General features: G+C 40.3%; 1 protein-coding gene across 5 annotated transcripts in view; it reads left to right on the top strand.

Moving 5' to 3' along the window:
* The first annotated feature begins 2,955 nt into the window (after positions 1 to 2,955).
* CTDP1 (CTD phosphatase subunit 1) overlaps positions 2,956 to 26,359 on the top strand; it is a 113,198-nt gene continuing 89,794 nt past the window's right edge. For 2 of the 5 annotated variants that reach the window (XM_054189384.1, XM_054189388.1), the window contains exons 1-5: positions 2,956 to 3,347; positions 18,952 to 19,035; positions 22,152 to 22,245; positions 23,783 to 23,911; positions 25,217 to 25,367. In XM_054189384.1, the coding sequence (XP_054045359.1) occupies positions 3,016 to 3,347; positions 18,952 to 19,035; positions 22,152 to 22,245; positions 23,783 to 23,911; positions 25,217 to 25,367 (790 nt within the window). In that variant the 5' untranslated portion in view covers positions 2,956 to 3,015. The remainder of the gene's footprint in view (positions 3,348 to 18,951; positions 19,036 to 22,151; positions 22,246 to 23,782; positions 23,912 to 25,216; positions 25,368 to 26,359) is intronic. The other 3 variants (XM_054189387.1, XM_054189386.1, XM_054189383.1) reach the window with 2 other exon arrangements.

Here is a 26,359-nt window from a genome sequence, read left to right on the forward strand (position 1 = left end):
AACCGTGACACCTCCTTGGTGGTCACTGGTGGTGTTAACTTCAGTTTTCATGTGCAAAAGAACATGGACATGTTTCTTCAGTGCTGATTATTTTTATTTCAGATTAAGAAAAAGCAGAGAGCAACATAGAGAGATACTACCAGTCTCCCCAGTGAGAACTGTGCAGCCTTGTAAAGGAAGGAATAGTATGCAAAAAGGAAACGACTCACCTTTTATGATGTAACTTTACTGCATGCACATGACAACATTAAAAGAATATTATTAAGAATAATACACACTAGGGAACATAAGAATTAAGGCTGGTAGTCAAAATACGAAGAACAACTGGGGCTCACCTACCTTATGTTCAGTATTCAGTTTTAAATGCAGTGTTCAGTGTGTGGCCTTATTCTCTACTTATTTCCCACTGTTCAAACTCTGTTAATTGTCGTGGTTTGGGCTGGGCTGGCGACTAAAATGAACAGCAGATGCTCTCTTTTACCTCTCTCCCCTTCAGAGTAGGGAGAGCATCTCCCTTCAGAGGAGAGGAGAGCAAATGAGAGAGAGACTTATGAATGAAAAGAAACTAAATTACTTTAATGAAATATTAATAATAAAATAATAAAAAGATAAGACTATTAATAAGAAAATAATGAAATATATACAATATATACAAAACCAGCATCAAGCTCCCAGGGTGACAATCACATCACCAGCAGGCACTGGGAAAGTCACAGGCTTGACTCAGCTACAGATGGGAACTGGATTCCAGATCTGGATTCAGGAACGCATGGATTGGGATTAAAGGTAGACGAACAGACAGAGTCCTCCTTGGACGTCGGCCATTGAAGAAAGAGGCTGAGCCCTTTGATCCCTCAGCTTTTATACTGAGCGTGATACAGCTGGGATGGAATACTCTGTTGGTCCCTGCAGGTGAGACCCTGCTACACTTTTCTGCTTCCAACCCTCCAAGAGGGGCAAAGAACAAAGTTAGCTGACCTTGGTTGTTATAGCAATAAGTGTAAGCAGGAGACTCTCTGCGTACCATCCCTTGGTATTCACTATAAACATCAAGCCTTAACACTCTGAAAGTGGACACTGTATGAAAAATATGCCATTAATTTCAGAGAGTGCAGTTAGTTTAGATGAGACTTAACTGAAAAGCAAAATGACTGAAAATAAAATTGGTTCTGTTTTACCTCAAACCAGGACATTATAATAACAAAATTTCTTATAAGCAAATCCCTCCAATATGGGCAAGGCAGTATTACCCCCTCCTCACACAGCCCAGGACAGAGTATGTACACAAACACCCTCTAAAAACTGTGGCTGAAGACACTGGTGTTGGACAAGAACTCTGGAGCAGAAAGAGAATGAACAAACACCATTCTGCTGAGCAGTGTCCAAACACCTTCGCCGTGAAAATGAACTATTCCTCTTGCAGTTCCTTATGTACGTTATTCATAACAAACCTTCCAACTTCTCTAGTAAATGAGTGGAGGACTATACAGCCAACAGCCTCCTTTACTATGTAACCTTGAGGCTTCCCAAAAAGCAACTCCCTTCAGTTCATTGTACAAGAAAGGGATCTAGAAAACACATGCGATCATGCATGTGCATGGACTCATGAATGAAAAGAAACTAAACTACTGTAATGAAATATTAATAGTAAAATAATAAAAATATAAGAATATTAATAAGTCTATGTGTGATCATGCTACATCCAGCTCAGGGGCCCCAAACATAGGAAGGACGTGGACCTGTTGGACTGAGTCCAGAGGAGGGCCACGAAGATGATCCGAAGGCTGGAGCACCTCTGCTACGAGGACAGGCTGAGAGAGTTGGGGCTGTTCAGCCTGGAGAAGAGAAGGCTCCGGGGAGACCTTAGAGCAGCCTTCCAGTACCTAACGGGGGCCTACAGGAAGGATGGGGAGGGACTCTTCATCAGGGAATGTAGTGATAGGATGACGGGTAACGGTTTCAAACTGAAGGAGGGTAGATTTAGATTGGCTATTGGGAAGAAATTCCTTGCGGTGAGGGTGGTGAGGCACTGGAACAGGTTGCCCAGGGAGGCTGTGGATGCCCCATCCCTGGAAGTGATCAAGACCTTGTTGGACAGGGCTTTGAGCAGCCTGGTCTAGTGGGAGGTGTCCCTGCCCAGGGCAGGGGGGTTGGAACTAGATGATCTTTAAGGTCCCATCCAACCCAAACCATGATAAGATTCTATGATTATGCCTGTGTACAGGGAGCTGATAAAAGGTGCATGGCAACTTTCATTCAAGAGTTTCCCTTTTGCTAGTTGCTGGTGATGGTAGCCGCCCCACAACCCAATCTTGTCATGAAGTTCACAGCAACGTCTTGCAGGCCAAATTCCCCACTGTCCCACACTGTTCTTGTTTGAGGGTATCACTACTGACATGTTGGGAGGAAAAACCTTGGGAGAACCTGCTGTTATATAGAGACTGCGCGCGGATGGCATGCTGTCAGGCTTCTCCCTGCCAAAATCCTGGCTCCAGCTCTGGAGCTCCTAGGTCCAGACACGTTAAGCCTGGGAGTGCCAACGGAGAACGAAGATTAGGTGTCCTTGCTACACAAGCACCAGAGATGCTGAGGTCGTATTGCAGTCCCGGGTGAAGTTTCCCGCTTCCCGGCCGGAGCGGGATGGACTACAAGCCCCAGCATACCCCGCGCGTTCCCGCCCCTGCGCGGCCTGTCGGGGGCGGGACGCGCGGGGCATGCTGGGGCTTGTAGTCCGCCCCGCTCCCCGCCTGCCGCCACCGTCCGCGCCCGGGCCCCGCCCCCGCGGTTCGAGCTAGGTGCGCCTGTGCCTTTAAGCACGGCCGGACGCCCGGGGTCCGGCGCATGCGCAGAGAGGCCGTGACCTCGCTGGCTGTCGGTGCCGCCGGTGACTGCTGGGGAGCCCCCGATTACCCCCCCCCCCTTCCCCCCCCCCCCCCCCCCCCCCCCCCGCCGGCTCCGGCCCCACTGCCGGGCCGGCGGCGTTGCCATAGCGACCGCCTCCCCCCGGCCGGGACGATGGAGGGGCCGGCGGAGAGGGGCGGCGGTCCCGGCGCGGAGGGCCCGGCGGGGTTGATCACGGAGATCCGGGCGCCGGGCCCGCGGCCGCTGCGGCTGCTGGAGTGGAAGGTGTCGGTGGGGACGGCGGTGCAGATCGGGTCGGTGCTGGCGCTGTGCGCCCCGCTGCCGCCGGTCCCGCGCCCCACCGCTGGCCCCTCCGCCCCGCCGCCCGCCGCCAGCGGCGCCAGCACCCGGCCGCAGCGGGCCGGCCCCGAGCGCAAGCTGAAAGCGGAGCGGCCCGGCGTGGTGCGGGAGCTGTGTGCGCGGCCCGGACAGGTCATCGCGCCCGGGTGAGTGCGGGGCGGGGGGCGGCGAGAGGCCCGGGGAGCCCGCCCTGGGACGCGGTTTTCGCGCTTTTTCCGCAGCGCCTGGGCCGGGCCCTGCGCCCTGCCCGCTCTGCGGGGCGTCCGACGTGCGCCCGGCCCGGCCCCGGTGCGCGGCGGGGAGCGGGTACCCACTGGGGCCCTGCCGCCGGTGCGACCGGCGCGCGCCATCCTCTCGCTGCCGGCGCAGGGACGGGGGGAAGGCCGCACCGCTTTCTCCTCAGCTCCCAGCTATGGCAGGCGCTGGCGAGGCGGCGTGTAACAGGGGCCTTCTTCCGTCCCTGAGCCCCGCTTCCCCTCCGCGGCGGTCGGTGTGGGTGGTGCAGCCGTGCCTGGCTCCGGCGTGTGTCTCGCAGCCACGTTGCCGCCGGCAGGGAACGGCCCTTCCTCCGGAGCTCTACGCGGGGAGCAGCCGTGCCGGGAGGAGGAGGAGGATGAGGAGGGAGCAGGGAGCCGGGGAGGTGCAAGAGACCGTGCTCGGCTCCCTTGTTTCAGAGCCGCGTCCCGTGCTGTGAGCTCCGCCGCGAAGAGCTGAGCATCCCCTTCGCGAGTCTCGGGGCTCTCTGAAAAATGGCATAACTACTTGGACGTTTTTTTTATTTTATTATTTTTTTTTAAAAGTTTGGCGGTTCGCTGTTAGGTTGGTGCAAAACTCAGGTAGTGAAGGGATCGTTTCCTGCCTGCTAGGAGGAATTCTAATGGGAATCAGAGCCGCGGCAAGGCATTTTTAAATTACTAGATGCCATACATATAATATTGGCACCATAAATGCTTTTAATACTGTAGGCTTTTTAATGTATAAGTCTTCACAAATATAAATGAGGTGATGTAATTTTAACTTTCAGAAGAGCAAAGGATTAAATGAGAGAGATTTTCCATAGTTTAACAATGGCTTTGTCTTGATAAGACAGGATGTTGGTCGACTTTTAAATTCTTAAATGGCTAATAGATAGGGCCTCCCAGTTTTCTAGGTTAAATTGGGCTAATAGTTTGCTCCCCTGTACTTCAAGAAGATTTTTCTTTTCTCAACAGGAAACGATTGAAATGCTCTACTTCCTCTGTTTTATGACAGCAAGTTATTTTCTTTTATTGCAGTTCGCTTGATTTTTGGGTGGGTGCAGCCAGGCCTAAACTTTCTTGATTGAAAATCACCAGTATATGCAAAACATCTGTGTATGGGAGTGTTCTCAAAGGGTTAGAAAAAAACCAGTCTGTTTCTTTTTTTATCAGTCAGTAATGTAAGATGCTACGGAGGAGATATAAGATGTGTTTTTGTTGCTACAGAGAGTATTAATCTTTCTGAGATAAGACTGTGGCTTTCCTTTCATGCCACATCAGCGTTCTGCTGTTGCATCTGGTGCAACACGGCCAATCTTTTAATATCTGAATTAGAACAAAGGTACCATAAATGCTAGGTCAGATGGTTTTACCATCTTAAAAATACAGACTGAAATTTTAAAACACTGCGTGCATGATGAAATTCATTTGATAGTGCCAAGTGGAAGGGAAGATAAGTTATCTTCTTGTCTTTTCATTATGCTAACTAAGCATTAAAACCAAAGACTTTAGATGGTGAATGTAAACAATTTTAAATATGATGGGTCTGATGTAGCAGCGTTTTTAGGTTTAGCTTTGCTCAATGTAAATGTTAGGACTTGAATGCACCAATTTTTATACAATGCTTTTATTGGATCTGTCTGATCTTGATTCATTTGATTATAATTAGCAAGTCCTTGCTTTGAGACAATTAGAAAATACTGTTCTTTATTACTGTTGTTCTTGGCTTCTAAAACATATGTATCTTATACTGCTAAAAGTTGTTTCTTAATATTGACCATTGCTAGATATTACGCTTCTGTAATTCTGACTTTTCAGCGTGCGTTCTCTCTTATGTGCTGTAATGGTATTTACTGGGTGAATGTAAAAGAAAATTTCAAGTGGAGAAGTAGAAGATGCATGACCTAAGGGTAGTACAGCTGGGCAGCAGTTGGAGAGGTGACTGCATTTCTTTGGTCACTTAAAAGTGGTTGTTTGTGTATTTTTTTTGGTGAGCATCTAATCTCTTGCATGTGGCTTCCCGTTTTGTGGAATGGAAATAATAACATTTCACTACCTATCAGCAATATTTAAATGTATGTTAAATTGTGCAGTATTAAATACAGGTGTGATTAAGGTAGGTAACATAGCTGAAATTTATTCAACATCTCCAGAAGATATACTTTTTTTTTTTTTAATCCAAATTATCCAGGGTGGTAGGTGCCATTTGCTGCCTTCAAAAGAAGTGCGTTTGGTCAGTTTAGCCCTGAATTCTCTATAAACCCAAAGATATATGCAAATATTTGTCAGGCATTTAATTAAGCACTGTAGAAATACTGTTTCTATTCCAAATATTTTTCCTTTTCATTAAAACCTGAGAACATTATTTGATTAAACCTTTTTATTTGAGGATAAATAATGTGACTGTCTAGGTTTCTTCTATGTCAATTTGGTCATTATGTCTGAAAATGACACCTTTTAGCACAAGTCTCTCCATCTCAAGAAGATACATTTCTTTCTTTTTCTTTTATATCAGGCATGAAATTAAATCCTTTGGTGTATGGAAGTAATTTTCCATGCTTATAGCACTTCATTTTCTTGTAGTTTGATTAACTGCTTTTTGGCATTGATGGTGGCGTAAGCTGCCCACAGGGGAGAGAATAGTATTGGGTGGGGGTGACAGCCTGAGGCAGGCAGGAGGTGGCTTTTGCTTATACTAGCAGAGGTAGGCTGGCATCAAATGTCAAACTAGGACTCAAGAGAGGAAGGTGTTTGACCTGTTAGGACTGTAAATAGCAGGTATGACAGTAAGCAGTTAATGAAGGGTCTTTGATGTTAATGAAGCATAATTTCTATGGGTGGCAGGAGCAACAAATAAAATGTCAAAAACTGCTGCACTGCTCTGTGTATTATTACTGCCAGTTACCCATCAAGGTTAATAGCTCTGAAGCTACTACAGGTATGTCAGGATTCTGGGTTGGGTCAGTATTTTGTTTTATGTGAATATTTACATAAGTGTTTCTAATATGAAATGATTGTCTGCTTTCAGGCCCTACTGGTGGGATAGACTACTGAAAGTCTTTTGTTTGGCTCACATGAGTAGAGTCTTCCAAAATATTTATTACCTGTACATTTAAACTGGGTATCTTTGTGTCTTACTACATAGCTTTAATAGCTAAAACTTGTGTTCTTGTACAGAACATAAAGTATATGTGTGCTGGAATAAAAATCTTGTTTAAACCTATCTGTATTCTAGTGAAGCAAAACTTGTATTTGTTCTTTTTGGAGAAGGTAGTGGGGGAAAAGGTGGGAATTTGTTCTCTAAAACTTTAGATTTTTATGTGTTGTTACTTGGCATTTTTTTGTGTGAAAAAACTTGATTATAAATTTAAAAAAAAATAAAATCTTCCTTTTGTTATCAAATGCCACAGAGCCTCAGGGCCTAGTTTACCACCCAAGATGAGGATACTTAACCTTGGACCCCAATACCTTTCATCTTCCAATCTTCAAGGGAAATAAAATGCTGATGGATTACAGTTTATTTTGAAGTAATGACACTTGTAATGAACTACAGGAAAAACAACTTGCTGTTTTAGTTAGACACAAGTGTTTTCATAATATCCTGTCAAATATTTAATGAGCTTATTGGAGTCTACAAAAAAACCTCGTTGGCAAACACTGAGGATTGTTGAATAGCACTTAACAATCCCAGTTTACTACATCTCTCACCTAATTTCTTTTTACCCTTGGATTCATTCCATTATTTTTTTTTTATAGTAAGTTTTGGAACGTATCTTTCTGACCTGTTTCATGTGTATCCCTCCCCCACCCCTTCCTATCATATATTGTGATATTAAGAAAATCTGCTTTTTAATGTGTCTGTCTTAAGTTTGGTTGAGTTTGATATTGAAAAAGATCCAAGTTCTAAATCAGGGGTTTCTGTCCTTCATTGCCGGCTTTTTATCCTCTTCCTAGTTCTCCGGCACCTCACAAGTTGGAAGCTCACACTATAGCTAATAGCGCTGAGTGGTAGAGTACAAAGTCTGTTTTCTTTATGCGGCCATCTGTTTTCACAAAACTTGTAGGTACTTCCTTATCTAAGAGAATCAAGCTGCTCAGTCAGGTTTGATTGGAAACAGGCATCAGCCTCAGAAGTTCCCAGTGGTGTGGTTGTAGCAGCCTTGTGTTTGTAGTAGTTCTTGGTGCAGCGTCCTTAGACCATGGTTTTGTGATTGCTTCAGGCTAATATGAGAGTTGGCTGGAATGGATGCTCACACTTGTGAGTCCCTCCAGCTTGCATTGAGTTGGGTGTTGGAAATCACGTAGCTAAAGATGGCTTGGTCTCTTCCCCCCCGCCCTCCATCCTTCCTACCCAACCTGTGAAACTGTCCATACTGATCAATTCCTTCATTTTGCTCAGTTGCTGCAACAGGAGTGTAGTGTAGGGAAAGGGAGGGTGATTTATCCTTTCAGCAGTAGCCTGCATTTAGGTCAGATCAAAGTGGTTGTGTAAATGCAGTAGAGTCATTAGGGAGATAAATGACATGTTGATACTGGGAAAGAACATTATTGAGGTTGTGTATGTCCCATATGTCATTTTGAATGATAGTTTTTAGTACATGTTACTTTTATCCTTACAAGGTTTCTCCTAAAACAGGGGATTTTCTGCTGTCAGAGTTCTTACTGTAAGTTGCTCATCTCACTTGAGCTCAAGGGCTTTGCCATTGTTTGTGAGTATGTGGAGAATCCCATGGGCCAGCAGACAGAGGGAGATAGCTCATGGGACTATTTTATGCATCTTGTTGTAGAACGACAAGCTGGTTGGTTGTAGCTCTCGTTTAAAAATGTGTATGTTTGTAGATGTCTGTGCTGGCTATCAATTTTGCTTTTACCTAAACTGTAATGGATTTTTATTGCTGTGTAGTTTCTTTACTGTACTTTGGAGCTTTACTTCAATACTAGAGTTGTTTAGAAGATCCCTGTCTTTTTTAAAGGCAAACGAGCATGTTATTTCTTCTCTGAAACTGCCATTTGGTTCTCCCTAATTGTAAAACAAATAGCCTTCTGAAGAGAAAATGTATGGACAAAAATTCTGACTGTGGACTGGAATGAGACCTTTACTTTTTGTGCTGCACAACACTTAGCCCTTTGAACTGGAAGGGACTGGAAAAGTTTGAGGAAGAAAGTGAGAGACAAGAATTTTGCTTTGAATTGTTTTACAAGTTTCTATCTTGACCTAAGAGGTTTTTTCCTTTGAGAAATCCTACTAGTACAACTTGCGTCCCTGTCTGGACTGATGACTGCGTGTTTGGTGTTAAATTAAGGGATGATCCTAGTAGGGATTCCAGCCGTTTGGATTTTCAAAATCAGCCTTACGCAGTGGAAGACTCCCCTTAGCTTATTTCATAACCCAATATTTGAACTTAATAAAAATGAATATGGGGTGATGGTATTAAAAATTCTTAAATATTACCAAAAGTATATAAAAAATCTTTCCAGTTGGGCCTTTCTAGCCTGAAGGTTCAGTAAAGAGCCAGCCTTGCATTTTGGGATCTCTTTTTGAGAATGATAATAGACAATTCAATGCAAGTTGTCACCTATAAAATATTCTTATTAATATCTGTTTTGTGTAGTTAAAAATGTTAATTAAAGCTTAACCTAAGGTCTTCTAGCACACGTGGATAGTTGAATTTGCAGCAGTTGCCTTTTAAAATATATAGGGGAGCATAAAATGACTTCCGGGAAAGCAGGTAGTATTGCATTACAGGTTGCAATTCAAAGATCTTAATTGTACATTTTGGCTAGGTTTTGCTTTTTTGAACCTAGACCTACGGATTTGGAAATCTCCCCCTTGGACTGTAGGGGAAGGATGGATACTGTCACTAACAGGAGAGACTGGTCTTAAAAAGGCTTTGGAAGATGGAAGGGTTCCCCCTGTTTTGATGTGGACGAGGAAGTGCCACCATATGTAATGTGTGCTTTGAAACCTGGGTGAGAATTTCTCACCATATTTTGTAGCGTGTTACAACAGTGCTCAACAACTGTGTATTTTCCTTCAGAGTCTGTATCTCTACTTCTGATGAAGTGCTGCTTGTCCAGAAGGATGAAACATTGTTTTCAGTCAGTGGAAACTACTTTTTGCCTCAGACTAGCCTGTTGATGAAAAGGAATTAGCTAGAGTGGAGTACATAGAACGTTTGTGAGAGCACGCTATCTTTTCTGATGTTTTCTGAAACACTGGTCCTATTGAAAAAGAAGGAAAAAAAACCCCAATATAAAAATCTATTTTTGAAACAAAGAACAAAGGTTTTGTGCTCTTTCCAGTGCAATGGGAAGGGAATTTTTCTTCAGCCGTCTGGTGGGACTGAAATTATTTCGATTTAGGGTAACTGGGCTGATGCTGGATAATTCATACAAGATATCATTCATCAGAACCATCTAGGTCCAGATGGGCTTTTTCACTTTGTATGTTTCTGTGTGTGACGTGGTGGTGTACCATGTAGATTACTTCTTACAAACGCATCCATTTTTTTATGGTATGTCCTTTTTTAAGGAAAGGCTGGGGTATTGCCAGGCCACTATTTCACTAATAATCTTTAAAAAAATAAAATAAACTGCTTTTCTACAAATGTTTTGAGAAAAACTATAGAATAAGGCAGTGATTTGGACATTTAGAGTAGAACCGAATAATGCCCATTTGTTTGCATTGTAGTGCTTCCTCGTTTAAAAATTCCATCTAAAACTTTGCAGCGTTTGGCTGGTGTGTAAGGCAAAAGGTCTCTATCCAAGCTTAGTGGAGTGAACTGTGTGAATCCCGATTCGCAGGAGGGGAGGGTGGGTGAGCAGCTCTAGCTGAGGAAGGCATCGCTAAACAAGAAGGGAACTTAATTAACTTTCCAAGTAACTTTACAGTTATTTATACTACTTCCCTTTTATATGCCGAGAAGCCTTCTCAACTGTTGGGCTCTGCTTTCAGAGTGTGTGTTGGGTTATTCTGGGCTCACGTGATGCTCTTAGGTGTCCCCACAGCATGCGATGTCACGTGGCTGTTGCCAAATGTGGGACTGCTGCTCCTTGGTTTGAAAGCTGCTGCAAAACTTGTGACGGTCTTGTTCATAATTGCTGTTAAGGGTGTTAAGAGTTATTAAATTTTCCTCCATAAGTGTGTTCATTTGGCTTAACAGCAAGTCCCAAAGGAAAACATATGCAGAAGAGAGTGTCAAGGTAAAAATTTGTCACAGTATCTAAAAAGGGAAAGGAGGGGAGGAAGCTGTTAGGCTTGAGGATTCTGCATCCTGCTGTAAGCCTCTTCCCATTTTATTAATTGTTTGGAAGTGACAGACAAAGGGACCATGATTGCTTAAGTGTCTTGTTCTAATGAAGAAGGGGATGAAATGTTTGGAGAAGGTGTAATGTTTTCTGTTAATAGATGCCGCTTTCCAAGGCAGAGGGGGAGAGGTCACAGGATCCTCCCAGGCTTCTTACGCACAGGAAGAAACAAAACACACGCAGCTGCCAGCTGTATGCGTGTCAACTGTCTTTTTCTCAGTCATCTTTCTCTCTTTTTGGTGTCCATGCTGTTTTGGTGTTCCTCAGCAGCTGTTTCTCTAGATATGGGCCTGCAGGTGCAGAAGGCAAACCAAATCTGTTCAGATAATCACAGGTTAACTTAGCCGGGGATAGGAGGAATGCAGTGGTAAATCGGTCTGAGGTAAGGCGAAATTATGTGCCTTTTCCTGGAGGAGAGGAGGAGGATTTGAGAAGTTATACATCTGAAAAGAACAAAAAGGGATCACAGACAGGATTAGTCCAAGACTGTTGTCAGCTGGCTTTGCAGCAGTTCAGCTGTGACTATCATTCTTTTGTAACTGATGTGAATGTTAAAGTGTCATTTGAGAAAACAATAATTAATCTAAAGCTGCAGTTCTGTCGATTAGGATATACAGTCACCGTACTGCCACTTCAACTTTTTGGATAAATGCTTATTAGGTTGGCAGTGATCATCATATATATGCATATATATGTATGGGCAATGGATTTGGAGTTTTGATCCTGCAGTCAGATGGATGTTCCTGAACCAATGAACTTATCTTGAAGAGCATGTGCTAGAAAGCCACAGTTAGTGGTTTTAAAAAACGTATCCTGGGATAACGTAAGCTTTGTAAAAATGCTTCCTTTGAAATCTGCAAGTAGGCTTCCTTAGGAGCTGTACCATGCCTCGTTCTTCCCTTGCCAGCTTTTTTTGTGAACCTGTGTCACTTATTGCTTTTACCCTGTGATTCTTATACAAGCAGGTGCTGATGGCAGTATACTCATGAAATGCTAGAGGAGGGGAAATTGTAAAAAATGAAACACCTTCTTTAGCGTAACAGTGAAAATCATGGGTATTCATATTAAAACTACAGGTATGGTTCACCGTTTTTAAACTTGGATGTGTTCTTAAAGCTACTATGTTTTAACTATTTCAGGACATCTTTTATACCCTGCATAGTTCTTACTTATCTAAGATGTGCTATGCGGTAGAAGGAAGCTGGCTGTAGTATGTGTTATGTTTCCAGCTGTAACTGACTTTAACTGTAACTGGCTTTAATTAGACTATTGCCTTGATGTTTGTGTGTAAAATTTACAGATATCTCTTAGAGATGCTGTCAGCAGTTTGAAGTCCCGTGGGGCTTTTCCAATAATATTTCTATAGTTGGTGTGAAGTTCTGGTGTTAAGTGTAGTCAAGGAGTCAAAGAGCATGCATTCACTTTGATTTTACTGCTTCAAGTGGTAGTCATCTGTTCAGTTAAGAATATGTAACCTGTGTGTGAACACAAAAGTAATTTTGCAGTCTTTCTGGCCCTGTGCTGTTAGATGCAGTTCCTCAACACTCAACTGGAGTTGTGCTGTAAGTATTTGGTAAGTGCTGTGTGACTGCCAAGGCTGCAGTTGGAGAGAGGTGGCAATAGAAATACAAATGTATAAAGCAGAAATGTCAATAGTTGACAGTGATGGTGGGGGGATGGACTGTAGAACTCTTTGCAGCTTCGGGGAATTACTGAGACATGTCAGTGTATTTTCTTCTGTTATTGTTAGAAGTACTACTTAATACTGATGAAACAAGTTAGAAAAACATGAGCTCTTAACTCTGTACTTTTGAATTCATTATGTATGAGCCTTATTATTTTGAGGGGTATTTATGTAAAAGTATGGAGAACGGTATTCTTACTGTTACCTTTTTTAAAAAAATATACTTTTGAATTCTCCCAAATCATCAAATTTTTGTTAAAAATAATCGTTGAAAGATTTACTAGATTTATGTAAAGGGCACTGCAAAATGTTTTGGGGGTTTTGTACCTTTTTATTGCACACTTAATATTTAAAAGTGGCTCTTCAAAACATGTAAAAGTTGCCCATATGTGTTTGTGCATGGAAGGTGGGGAGGATTACCTCCTTCCTTGTAATGCCAAAATCTTTTCCAGAAATCAATGGAAATGGTACTGAAAGGCTTGCAAATCATGCAAAAGAAGTAGACTTAATTCATGCTTAAGGTGTCTTTTGGTTTATAAATAAATTCCAGAAACTTTGGGCTGAAGTTTCTCTTGGCATTCATGAATTACGTAGTGCTGTTGACCGTATCTGCACCTGAACAGATATCTTGCCTCAAAAGTAGAAGAAAAAATACTTTTCAGCTTTTCTGTTCTAAAATGTTTTTAAGTTCGCACACATTTTAACTCATAATTGTGAATAGTTTGTGTTTAATAGGAAGAAAAAAAAATCTCAATACTAATTTTTTCTGCATTAGCTTTGAAGTATTGAGATGATGCCTTGAAGTGTGAACTATGCTTTCTATGAGCTGCTGCTCGCAGCAGTTGTTATTATATAGCTGTTGTAATTACAAATGTGTCTGTACTCTAATGTCGGCGTCATGCTAGGATAGGGTGTGGGTTTTTTATTTATTTTTATCAAAATGGCTGTCTTGGTTGTGTGAAGTCTCTGGGGCTCACACATTTGATATACAACCTTCTCTGCTTGCTTGTCCTTGAGTGTAAGTCAAGTGACTTCTGTAGAGAACAGATGAGACAAGTTTCTTGCAATGTCTGGAAGAGGCTGTAGGCCATGGGTTGCCTATAGCAGCAAGAACTGTGTGTACTTGTCATCCTTGGTATTTTTAATCAATTATTCAAGTACTCTCTGCTTCTTCACAGATATCGATGAGGGTTAAATAAATAAATAAATCCAGTGGTTAAATATCTAAGGAATTACTCTTTCGTGGTGATTTCAAGGTGATTAAGGCTTTGAAAAATCCTTGCTATGCAGCTGCAGTCATATGTAATAGAGGCTGTGGTTTCATGTACATTGGGCTTGAGGGCTCTTTGTAGTGGCTCTAAATCCTGCAGCCACATACCACAAAATGTTGTTCTGGTATAAGCTAACAAAAATGTCAGTGTTTCACAAATTTGAGTAAATTAAACTGTAGAAGCAGGCTTTAAAGTTGAATCAGCCTTCATCTGTCTGCCCTGATAGTTTTATGACAGCTAAAAGATTTTGTACTCCTATTTGTTCTAGGTAGGTTAGTTGATTCAATAATAGTTGATATTAATAATTACTGATCTGAGACGTGTTCATTTGTTATTTTTACCCCTTGACAATTTGGCAATAACACCCTCTTGAGCATGCTGCAGAACTGGGGGGGGGGCTTTTGTTTACCTGTACACTGGAGCCTCATTTTGCTGCATTAGTACAGTTTTACATCTTCTAATGCTAATTGCAAGGGCATATGGCATCAGATTGAGGACAGCGGGTTTAAGTGATCACAGTGACAACTTGGATTATGTGACTCTTGTGGTATTTGATATCTTTCTTTATCCCAAACTGATCGGAGGAAAGCCAGTGATCTCCTGGCCCAAGGTACTGAAATAGTCCTTTCTGGAAGTGCCAAAGGAGGGGGTAGGCTTTCAGAGGAAACGTGAGGGTGGGGAAAAAAGAAAGTAAGGCATTACCTTTCTTTGGCAGCAAGCCATTAGAGCAGTTGCCTCTGGAAGCGGAGCCAAGCTGTAGTAGAAGTCCATGGCTAATGTGTGAGCCAGCCCAGGCAGGATGCAGGAACAACGACAAAACCATGGATGAATGCAAAGAGTAAATTTATTTTTGTTACCTCGCCAACCGGGGGATCCCTGAAGTAGCACTCGAGCAGAAGCACGCAAGCAGGGACACAGGCACAGATGAGCTTAGTCCATGCTAGAGGATCACTGACCCTGCTGGGTTTGCCTATATATGGGGGATTCGTGCAGGTGTAGTTTACACTGTGCCTTGGTCTTTCCTACAGCAGACCAGGAATCTCAAGCATATTCAATAGGGTGTATCTGAGTCTTATCACAGGTCTATGTTATCTACACACAGATGTTCTACTTGTCCAACATAGAAGGCCAAACAGCGATTAGTGTGATATATGTGTTTTTTCAACACCCTAGCTGCAAGTCACTGGAGCACGTTTACAATCCTCACCAATCTTCTGTTATTTTCCCACAGCTAATATATGGGCATGTTAGATTAGTACTGAATAACTAAGATAACCTATCTGCTATCACGTTAGGCTGAGTACCCTTAGGTACAGCTCTCTGTAGTTTTCTCCAGTAAAGCTATGTCATGGCCATTGTACTCATGTGCTGCAGCTGGCTGAGCCCCCCACCTGCAGGTAAGTGCTCTACTCCATGATAACCTAGCTCAAGAAGTTCTTGCCAGTCTTCCTGTAGCTCCTGCACTTGCTGTCATCCGTATTCACTGCTGGAAGTGTTAGATCATTCTGGAAAAACAGATTTAAAACATAATAAAACCTTTAGGGGATTGCTTTATGTTTGTAGTCAGCTCTCTTCAGTGATCCAGTTAACTGCTTGCTGCAGCGGAGGAGTAGCAAATTTGTAGCATGGATGCGAGGACTTTGTATGCTGGCTTTCCTGCTGTAACTAACCTACCGGGAACCACAGTCATGGTTGAGCTTGATAAAAACTTATGTTTGGAGTCAGCACTAACGACTAGGCCTTAGAATTAGCAAAGGCATTGACTTCCTCTGTTAATAAAAGCAAAATGCTCGTATTGGATTTCATGAAAGCTTTCCTATTTTTTTTTTTCTTTCCCATGCTGCTGATTGAAAGCAGATATTGTTAAAAGACTTGTTTTAGAAACAGGCAAAATGTGGAAATGCTGGTTGAACAGTGACAGGCTTATGGTCATCAGCATCCTAAGGCCATTAGTAAAATGTCTGTCCCTATCCATGATCGTTACAACAAAAATAAAATTTTGCTATAATGGCACACCTAGTATCTCTGTTTCTTATTTACAACCACATCTGGAAAGAACGTGACTGAGATCCTAGAGTGAGTTTTGTTATTTACTTGTTCAAGTTTTGCTTAAATCCCATTGTGTTTTGTCACTTAAAAGAAACTGTGTGTGCAGTTTGCTGTCCTGTTGCAGTCCTTTGGCTATCAGGGTGGGTATTGGAATGATCTACCCCATCCACAGCCACTCACAGAAAATGTGCCTTTCACAGCCCAACGGCTTCCCTAGCGCCTGGCTCACTTGCGCAGATGTGATAGTTTGGAAAACCGGGAAAGGTTTTTGCATCTTTTGTGTCAGTCTTCCTGGGAATGTTATTGTTGAAGTAGCCGATGAGCTCTGCTTATCACCGAGTGCATCCTGGAGAAGTTTGGGGAGAAAGAGGAAGATGCTGTTAATGCTGCCAGCAGTAGAACTTATTGCAATTCTTCAGACTGGATGGGGTGGGATTTATTTTTCTCTCTGGAAATGGAATAGGGAGTGGCTCTGTTCTTTAAGCAGATTTCACTCATGACCCAGAGAAGAGAACAAGCAGAAACCTGAACCCTTATTTGGTATATGCAGCCATTTAAAGATAGTCATGCGCACTGTGATTCAGCTTGATCTTGTCTGATAATTTTCTTGGATCTTGGCTATTAAATTTTTAAAATCCCAGTAAAAGGATTACTTCCAGTTCTGAAATTCACAAAAGTTGTTTTACTTGAGTTAAATGCTTGTTCTTCCACAGTATATTCCCTTCTTGTAATTAAAGCATATCTGCTAAATTTAAATGAGTAAAATATTTAAGTACACTTAAGCCTTGGTAAGGTTCAGGCCTTCTTTCTGCAGCATTAAGTGGTTTGTTTGGGTTCTTTCCCCTGGGAGAAATCTGCTTAAGATTCTCACAGTTGTACTCGAAACTTGACCAGCTTGGTTGTGTGGTGCTCAGAAGTTCGCTGGTGCTCTGGAGTCCTTCCTCTGCCCTTTTGGGTTAAACGTCATCGCAGAGAATGGTATAACAGAGGGCTTGGTATCATGTACCTCTTATCTCCAGCAAGCATCATAAAATAGATGTTCTGGTCACATTTAAATGTGCAGGGGCACAACTGATGTTTAGCAGTGCTGTTTGGTATGTGACAAGGTATAGAGGTGCTGTTTAAGAACAATATCGATGAATAATTTAGAACTCTTAACTTTCTCGTAAGAATCTCTCCTTTGCTAAAATCAAAAGGACAAGATGATGCATACCTATACATGAATGGAGAAACTCTTGCATGCCCTAATTTGAATCTTGCCTCAGCCCAGGAATATACCAGCCTCTCCTGTTGCATTCCTGGAGTGTGATGTTACTTTGGATGCAAAGTAGAGAATGCCTGAAGATATTTTTGGCTTCTAAGATGGCATTAAAAAAAAAAAAAGACTTTTTTCATGAACTATTGAAAACCAATTAAACTGGGGTAAAAACTCAGTCATTGTAAACTCTTGTACACATTTCTGTAGCTCATATTGCAGGGTGTTTTTTGGCCTTTTTAGGTGTCTGGGTAATTTCAGGTTCATACACTGAACACAGGTTAAACCAGCAATTCTAACATGGTCCTTAGTCTGAGTTCATAGCCTAAAAAGAAGGAACTTAATGATGAATCAAGGTAAAAGACAGCAAGACAGGCACATTGTCAAAGGGTTGGGGGAGGAGAAAAAGAGTCCAATGAAATAATGCAGACACAGGGGCATGAGAGGAAAACTAAATAATCAAACAATGAATTGCCAGTAGTGAAGGGCCACAAAAATAGCTTGTCTCATGCAGTTCTTGTACTAAACCAAGCATGACTATTTATTACTTGTGTTTTGTGAAATACATACAGTGTTTTAAAAAAGACATCTAAAATGCTTACACAGAAGTGTAATTTCCAAGCAGGTGATGACTGCCAGTGAGAAGGGGCAAGATCTGCACTTTTGTAAACGGGAGTACTGGTAGTATGATAGCTTGTGAAGACTTTTCTTTAAATAAACCTGACCTGAATCTAGTTCTTACTCTCAAGGATGAAAAAATCCTCAGCATGGGCATCAACTGCAGTGTCATCAGGCTTCTGGTCATTGAGAAATGAGTGACACATTGGAAATAAGCAGTTGTAGGCATCACTTGGAAAGTGGAATTCCTTTTGAAATTCATAAATGCTTAATAGTCAATTACATGAGTAAGAGATTTGAGCATGCAAAACAATTTTTCTCCTGATGCTGCTTATTGCAATGCATTTTTGAAGCCAAAAAGAGAAAACTACAACAAACTTATGAAAGAGCTTGGATTTGCGGCATTTTTCTGCTTGATTTTTTTATTTTTCCTAAAATATTAGAGAGATGCTGTAGCTCATGGTCACAGAGTTGAGGAAATTTGGTAGTAGCTGAACTATACCTGTTTATTAGAGATGTTTTAATTAAAAAAAAAATAAAAAACAAACCCTACAAAATGAAAGATCAACTCCTTCAACTATGTTGAAGAAAATGGGAGAAGTCTTTTGTAAAGACTGTTCAAGCAATTGAGATAAATGCTGGTATTTTCAAGATATTGAATTTTGAGAACTGAATTTGAACAAAGGAGTACTTTAATTAGATCATTTAACTGAAAAGCAGACTTTGTCTTCTAAGCAGTTTGGAATAGTAAATGTCACACCTCTGCATCTCAAGCTCTAATTTCTGGTTTGTTTTAGCTGTTGTTTGGAAGACAGAATAAAATATCCTTTCACATCTTTTTATTTTAAAATGGGCAAACCAAGGCTTAAGGATCAGCAAGTAAAATACTTTTGTGAAAAGACTAAAGCAATATATGTTTCTGCTATGACACAGGAGAATAATAAACTAAGATTAAATCAGTATAGAACTAAAGTTTCCATATTGATTTTCATTACTGTGTAGCTCAGTAGCATATTAATGGGGAGTTGTATCTAAGTGTAAATTGTTTCTGGACAAGCAGTGCTTGTTTTGTTAATATACTGAACTTCTTTGCTAAACTAAGGTAAAAAACTGACATTAATATATGTTTTAGTGAATTTTGAAGGTGCAAAATTGAATACTTTGAATAGTTGGTGTCTTCTTTCCCTGTTGGGTCAAAAGCATGTATCTTTGGGGGCTGGCACTAAAATCATAACCAGAAGTTATTCTTTGACCTCTTTTAATCTGCAGTCATTAATCTAAGTGTCTGAAATTAACCTGCAATAAATGAAATGACTACATCTTTTTCAGGGGTGTCTTGGTGAGACTGGAAGGATGCAGCCATCCTGTTGTTATGAAAGGCTTGTGTGCAGAATGTGGCCAGGACTTGACTCAGTAAGTATTCTCAGCTCTTTTTTCCAACTTCTCCTTGCTTGTGATTAGGGATCCAAGCTCTTCATTCTCTCACTTACTACTTTGCTTCTCTGTTCTGAGTCTTGGTAGTTATGAATCATACCTATAAGGCTAACTGTGAAGTTGTAGGTACTAGTTGGGAGGGAGAACAGTATTCGTACTGCCTAACATAAGCAGGTCGTCTCGGAGTGCTACTATAAGGAAAGTTGAGAGGGAGTTTCCTCTACAAGTTAATTTCAGCATAAGGCACTCTTTCTCATTTGCCTTTAAAAAAAATAAATCTATTGAGATTAGCTCATAAAATTGTTGCTTAAAGTTGAGTGGTCTAAATATATTCATTCCTGATCACGTTATTAATAGTGTAATTATTTAATAAAGTATACTTACTGAAAAATTGCTGCTTGTAGGCAGGAATCAGTGTTCCTTGTGGATAAAACCAGCACGTGAAGAGGAAAGAGGCAAGATCTATGCCACTGTTGCAAAGTGTCTTAGTTTACTTTTGCTATTTACACAGGGCACCCCGGAATCTTCAAATATGTGCCCTCTTTCTCCTTATATGTCACTGTAGTCACAGGTACATTGATTAGAACTACATTTCCTTTGAGCTATTACAGTGATTCATAAATAGGAATATGGGTGAATAAGATGCCATGTGGGTACTTGAGTTACAGTTCATGTTACAAATTTATGACTTAATAACTGTGCATGCTCTCTTTCTGTGGAGATAAATGCAGGGTGACTTTCTGCCTTGGGTAGAAAATGTAAAGCGCATGCATGCAGACATAAATTCTCATCACAGTGTGTCCTACTTTGTTTTTATGTACTCATAACTGAGGTTGAGAGTTGTAAGGTGTGTCAACAGTGACTTAATAAACCCGAGAGTTTTATCTGTGCAGGTGTAAATAGCTGTTAGTTAATATCTCTCTCATTCATGTGACCTTGCTTCATTTGTACTGTGTCTGAATGGGAGCTAGCTTGTCTCAGTGCTTTAAAACTGTTTTCAATTTTTTGTGAAATATTCTGCAACGGAACTGAAGAAATTTAAGCCTGAGGCCAAAAAGAAAGCAAATTCAAAAGATGACTGTATTTCTCTTGCTGTGTGCCATTACCGGTACAGTTGGTAAAGAGAATGTTTCTTATGCATATCAAATTACTAATTCAACAGCTGTCATCCAAAATGGACTGTATAGTAGCCTGGGTTTTAGAAATGAATGTTACATGCTCATTTCATTTGGAAGGAGGTACTTTGGTTTCTTTTTAATTCATAGATCATTAAGAATTATTTTGTGAGCATTATCCTGTAAACCAGCACAAGTGGACTGAATATTGAAATGTTACATAGGCAACATGTACCCTAGTTAATGGTTGGATATAGCTTTTAATGAAAAGTTGATTGTTAATATTTTGTAAACAAGTATTACTTGGCAAAACAGCAAATCTTACAAAGTTAGGATAATAAAGAATAGGGCTTTGCCTGCCCTGAACAAATTCTTGATTTGAGGTTTGAATACAGTCACATCTAAATATCGCTATTATATAATTAAAAAATCTAGATAAATTCAGGGTATGCAGTGAATTCAGTTTTCTCAATTAATACTCCTCTACTTCAGATAATGTCTTCATTTTATACAAAATGGCTTACACATCTGGAAGAATGTGCTAGGTCTGCCGAGCCTGCATCAGTAGGCAATTCAAAAGCATCAGTGTTTTTCTTGCCTGAAGAAAAACTAGTACAGCCAGTTCACTGCCAGCTTGTTGGGTGTTAGTCAGTGGTGCATCCTTTCTGTTAAACAATTCTTATGCTCATTCAACAAGTTGTCTGAAAACAGTTCATGTTTTTTAAAGACTCATTTAAAATACATTCAGTGTTACATGTAAGAGGTATTCTGAACTCTGAAGCAAAGGATGTAAGATGCTAAAATGCACATGTAAATGTTGGACCAAATGAAATAATCTGTCTTGTTTCTGAGTATCAGTGTTTCCAGACGCTATGATACAGTAAAAGCATATCTGTCTGTCTCTGCCACAACACACCTCAGTAACATTTTTTCCCCCAGGAACTTGCTTGTCATGAAGTGAAAAGTGAGTGAAGTTTAACTCTGGCTGTAGATCTGATACCAGATTTTGTCCTTGGTAGGGCGGATACTTGGGAGAAATAAAAGTTGTGCATGTGTCACATAGGACAAAATTTTATGGTAGTATTTTTAATGTTGGTGAACCATAAATAATGTCTTCAAAATTAGATATCAGAGTTCCCAACAAATTGATCTGTGTAAGCTGGAAGCTAGTGATACTGACACTATGTGGGGTTATTTAGTATTCAAGGAATTTCATACTTGTGTGTGTATGCACACAGGCACTCTCTCACATATGCACACACGCACACATATGTATATGGATGATATGTGTTCTGTATGTATTAATATTTGTATACACATATATATCATACGGATCTGTACATGAGTAAGACTGTGCATATGTATAATATACACATAAATGAAATAAATACAGGCACACACGTGTAGGACCTCATTCCGTTTGTGCCAAAGGGAAAAGCATGTATGGGGATTTTTTGAATGCTTTTTGTGAAGCAGCAGTCACATGTAAGTCACTCTGCTATGTGTAAAGAGTAACTTTCGCTTAAAAGTGTCTCCTGCATAAATTTATTTCATAGTCTGGCTTGGAGAAAACTAGGTAATTGCATGTTGAGTGATTGCCAAAAAAGGAAAGGAATAGTTTTAAATGTGAATAATTTGGTAGTTATGCTTAGCTTATAACTGTTTTCTAATGCCACTCAATAGGTAGATGGCTGTTTCATCTTAGTGTCATTTTTAATGAAATAATTATATGGAAGCATACCTAATTACAGTGATTCTTTTTGCAAGTTTTTTATGATGTGCTGCATTGAATTCTTTATTCATTTTGTTCAGTAACTTGCATTAACAAGAATCTGAAAGAGTGTATTAGTAAAAATAGCTCTTTTTAATTATAGTTTTTTGGTGGTGACTAGTTTGATACCACAGATTTTAGTATGTTCAACTCTTCACTAAGCTATTACTCTTCTCATTTCTTAATGTTTCTTTTCCCTGCGTGATTAGGATACGAAGCAAGAATGGAAAGCAGAATGTGCCATTATCCACGGCAACTGTGTCTATGGTTCACAGTGTCCCAGAACTGAAAGTTAGTTCTGAGGTGAGTACCACCATGGCTTCTTTATTCATACCTTTCACTGTAGCTCTGCAGTTGAGAAGCTTAATTATAGGAGTTTCTTCAATGTTGTATATACCTCATACAGAAAGTTTGGCTTCCCTTTGAAAAGAGGAATTTGGGGTTGAACATCAGTAGCCATGGGTATTTGTGTGTTTACTCTAATGCAAGTTGATTGTTATTAGGTTTTATAGTGGGGTTTTTAGAGCTGTGCACTGAAAAGATGGCACTTCTGTGACAGCAATATGAAAACGTAATACTTCAATGTTTTTGCCTCTAAGAATGTGCAGTTTGTGGAAATCTTAGTTTCCACTAGCTGAAACGTGTTAAAAGCTTGCAATGTCTTTGAAACCTAGCTTCACCCTTCACCTTGAAATTGGTCCCGCTAGATACAGTAAAGCTAGTTTGTTTGCAACATACCTGTATGCTAAACTTATTTCATAGATTCATAGAATTGTCTAGGTTGGAAGGGACCTTTTCAGATCGAATCCAACCATCAGCCTAATGCGGACAAAAACTGTCACTAAACCATATCGTTATTTTTCAAATATTCCATTCAGCTGAGTTATCAAGATATGCTGGTTCATCCCTCAGTCTCTTTAGAGGAAAAAACATGTTTATTTTGAAGATAAACATTCTATTTATCTTCCTTACCAACTTGATCTTTTTACCTTTTTATATTGCTGATTGCTCTTTTCTTTTTTTTTTTTTGGTAACTCTTCAGAGTACACCAGTGAGAAAAAATGTGATGATATAAGCAACTTGAAGTATCCCCATCATAGTGGAGCATTACAAAGGGCAATTTGCACTTGAATCCTTCTTCATAATGCTCCATTTAACTTTGCTTTTTAAGTTTAGCAGTCTAGTGGGTAACACTGCAGCTTGCTATCAGAAGTGGTTAAAGTGAATACAGAGCTTAATATGCTACTTCGAAAGTTTGTAACTATGCACAAGAGGAGTAAACTTCAACTCAAATTTACGGGAGTATGAGATCTTTGATACCTGTGCCCACAAAGAACTACATAATCTAAATATTTATGTCTGAAGGCATATATTCCTTAAGTCCAGGTTGACAGTTATAATTGTTTGTGTCATTAGCAGCTTCCGTTTAATACTCAGACAGGCATCATCAGCTCTGTTGTACCTAATTGATACAAAATCACTGAACACAGCTGACAGTTTTCAGACTTACTGAACTTGTCCTTCGTGTTTCCTCTCAAGACACCTAGCCGTAATTAATTCGGTCATTATTTATTTCCTAAATTTGGAAATTGTTGTGTTGAGTTTATCACTTTTAAGAGTTACTAGTGCCACAAAGATCTGAGAGTAGACTTAGGGCGTATTTTTTTTTTTCTGCAGAAAAATTGCTGACAAAACTGCCATCACTATAGTTATGTTGGAGCATCATTTCTTACGCAATTAGTTTGTAGCAGAACTTCTTCTCAAGCTTACAATACACAAAAGGCAATAAACCTGATTTATTTCATCTAAGCTAAGCTTAGTTTTGAATATCTTGTCACAGCAAGCTGAGCAGCTAGGAAGAGAAGACCAACAGCGACTACATAGAAATCGAAAACTGGTGCTGATGGTAGATTTGGACCAGACATTGATCCATACTACAGAACAGCACTGCCAACAAATGTCTAATAAGGTAAGTATTTGGTGTTAACTTTCAAGCCAAAGTAACAACAGGAATATTTCTAACAATATTTAAATGATGGTCCTTTAAGAAAACATTCTGTGGTTAAATACATTTGTAGTTGAAGAATAGCAGAAAATGAGAAATGTGTCTTCTGAAATATATTAACTTTTTCTCTACATTTAAATTGATTTCTCGACATCTAAATTTTCTTTCTTCCAGTTATGTTTTCCATCCCAGTGAGAAGTTTCAAGTAGGTATTTCTAATCTCTGCTTTCCTTCCTCTGCAATTCACAAGCTGAGTACTCAGTAATGAGACTTTTTTTCCCCTCCAAGTCTGAGGCAGATATAGTGAATTGCTGTTGGAAGACCCTTTTTGGGTACTCCTGTGTGTTACTACGTCTGGCATTCCATGAATATGTCTAGTGATTTTTTTTTTTCTTCAATTTTGTTTTTTTAGGGGGAGTTTGGGTGTTTAACTCCTTCATGAAACATCATTGAACTGATAGGGACTATTGGCTTGTAATATTTCCAATTTCGAAACTTTAAAACAAGAAGCATGTTGGAATGTGTCTACAGTGACTGTACAGGAGGATGCAAGTTCAAACTCCAGTGTTATGCAATGCAAAGTGCGGTTGCATAGTTCCTCTTTCTTTCCTCTTGCCATTCTCTCATGTCCAGTAGGTTCAGCACGTGTTCACACCTGCTAGCAAAAAAAAAGCTCTACACATACTCTGCAATTGAGAGGAAAGGGAACAGTGAATACTCAGTGTCAAGATTAAAAAAACCGTGCATATTTGAAAGGCTGTGTCTTCATCTGCGTAAATGCATGGTTTGAAGAAAAACATGTGTGTTCTTAATGATTTTGAGATTTTTTTAACCGGGATCTTTATCTGCAAACTTCCTTCCTCATTTGCTATCTGATGGTATGTTTCCATAGACAACGAAGTCGTCGTCTTGTTCTTCTATGTACTGAAACTAATCTGAGTGAAGTTCACTGAGTAGTACTGATTGAAGTGAGATCCTGAATTTTAAGAGACTGGTTTGCCACGAGTAAAGATCTGAATGAAAGTTGCCTTGATCGTAAACTTTTCAACAGTGCAGCTTCCTGCCTTTGAAAAGCTTCACGTTGTACTGCCTGGCACAGAGCAAAAATGTGCTTTGGATTTTATTCATCCATATAATCTTTGTGGCCAAAATTTGCTTTAGCCTAGTCAGACCAAATGAAAGTAGTGGAAGTGATGGAAGAGCGCTCTTCTGGAATACTGGCATTTTTGTTTGGTATTTTGATAATATGAAACATGCTTTTTCTTCTAGGGAATATTTCATTTCCAGTTAGGTCGAGGTGAGCCTATGTTGCATACTCGTTTGCGTCCTCATTGTAAGGAATTCCTGGAAAAAATTGCCAAGCTGTATGAATTACATGTTTTTACTTTTGGCAGCAGACTGTATGCACATACAATTGCAGGTGAGTAGTACCTTACATTTAACAATATTTACATAATCAGCCTTCATAGTCATAACCAGTTTTCTTTCTGTGGTTGTTTTCAAGTATTTGTTCTTTGTTTTATGCAAAAACACTTCCTAAATAGTCCTTTAAGCAGAATTCTTGGCTTGTTTACAAAACTGTGCCTGTATGGGCTGTAATTTTAGAAATAAACTTTTTTTTTCTCCATCAGACGTGCTTTTTTTTTTTCCTTCCCTAATGGTTAGAGAATCAGATTGTGCCATAAGAACTAGTGCCTTCCTATTGAATCAAATAAGAAATCATGCTGATGGGCTGTAAAAATGATCTGCAACAGCCCTTGTCTTAGAAATCTAAAGTAACATTTCCATAAAAATCAACAACATGAGATTATCCCCTCTTATGCGGAACACCCTCCACCCCTTCTCGACCAACCCCTGCTGCTTCCTTTCACCAAAGCAAGTTTATTTGCTGTAAATCAACTTACAGCAGTTCTGTTTGTGTCCTGGAGCTGAGGTGCACTTACTTGAGGAAAAGCAGCGATCTAGCAGTATTTTCACATATTCTTCTCAAGAACTTAAAAATATTTTCTCTTAGTAACTGAAAATTTGCATTTCAATTATAGCGGTAGTAGTCGATGGTGTGGATCACTGGCTGAAATGTTTTGGGTTTTTTCCAACAAGCAGAAATCTACCCTGTTATGCAAGTATATGGGTCAAATTCACGTTAGGACTGTGACCATGTGTTTAAACTGTAAAATTGGCTTTCACCCCATCTTGAGTCTTCCTTGACAGAATAGCGTTTTCACCTCAGACTTTCCTTTATTAAGTCTGTCAGACTAAGACAATAGAATTGTGTTGTAGGTTGAGTCTGCATGTCATGCTGTCCTTGCTGCTGTTCCATGTCTCCGAGTTTGTTTTTTTTTTGAAGTTGTGTTTCACATCTGCTTTTTAATGTCAAGTTGCCACAAGTGCCTTGAGCAATGCTATCCCAAT

Source organism: Rissa tridactyla, chromosome 2, assembly GCF_028500815.1.
Source record: "Rissa tridactyla isolate bRisTri1 chromosome 2, bRisTri1.patW.cur.20221130, whole genome shotgun sequence".
Classification (NCBI taxonomy): Eukaryota; Metazoa; Chordata; class Aves; order Charadriiformes; family Laridae; genus Rissa; species Rissa tridactyla.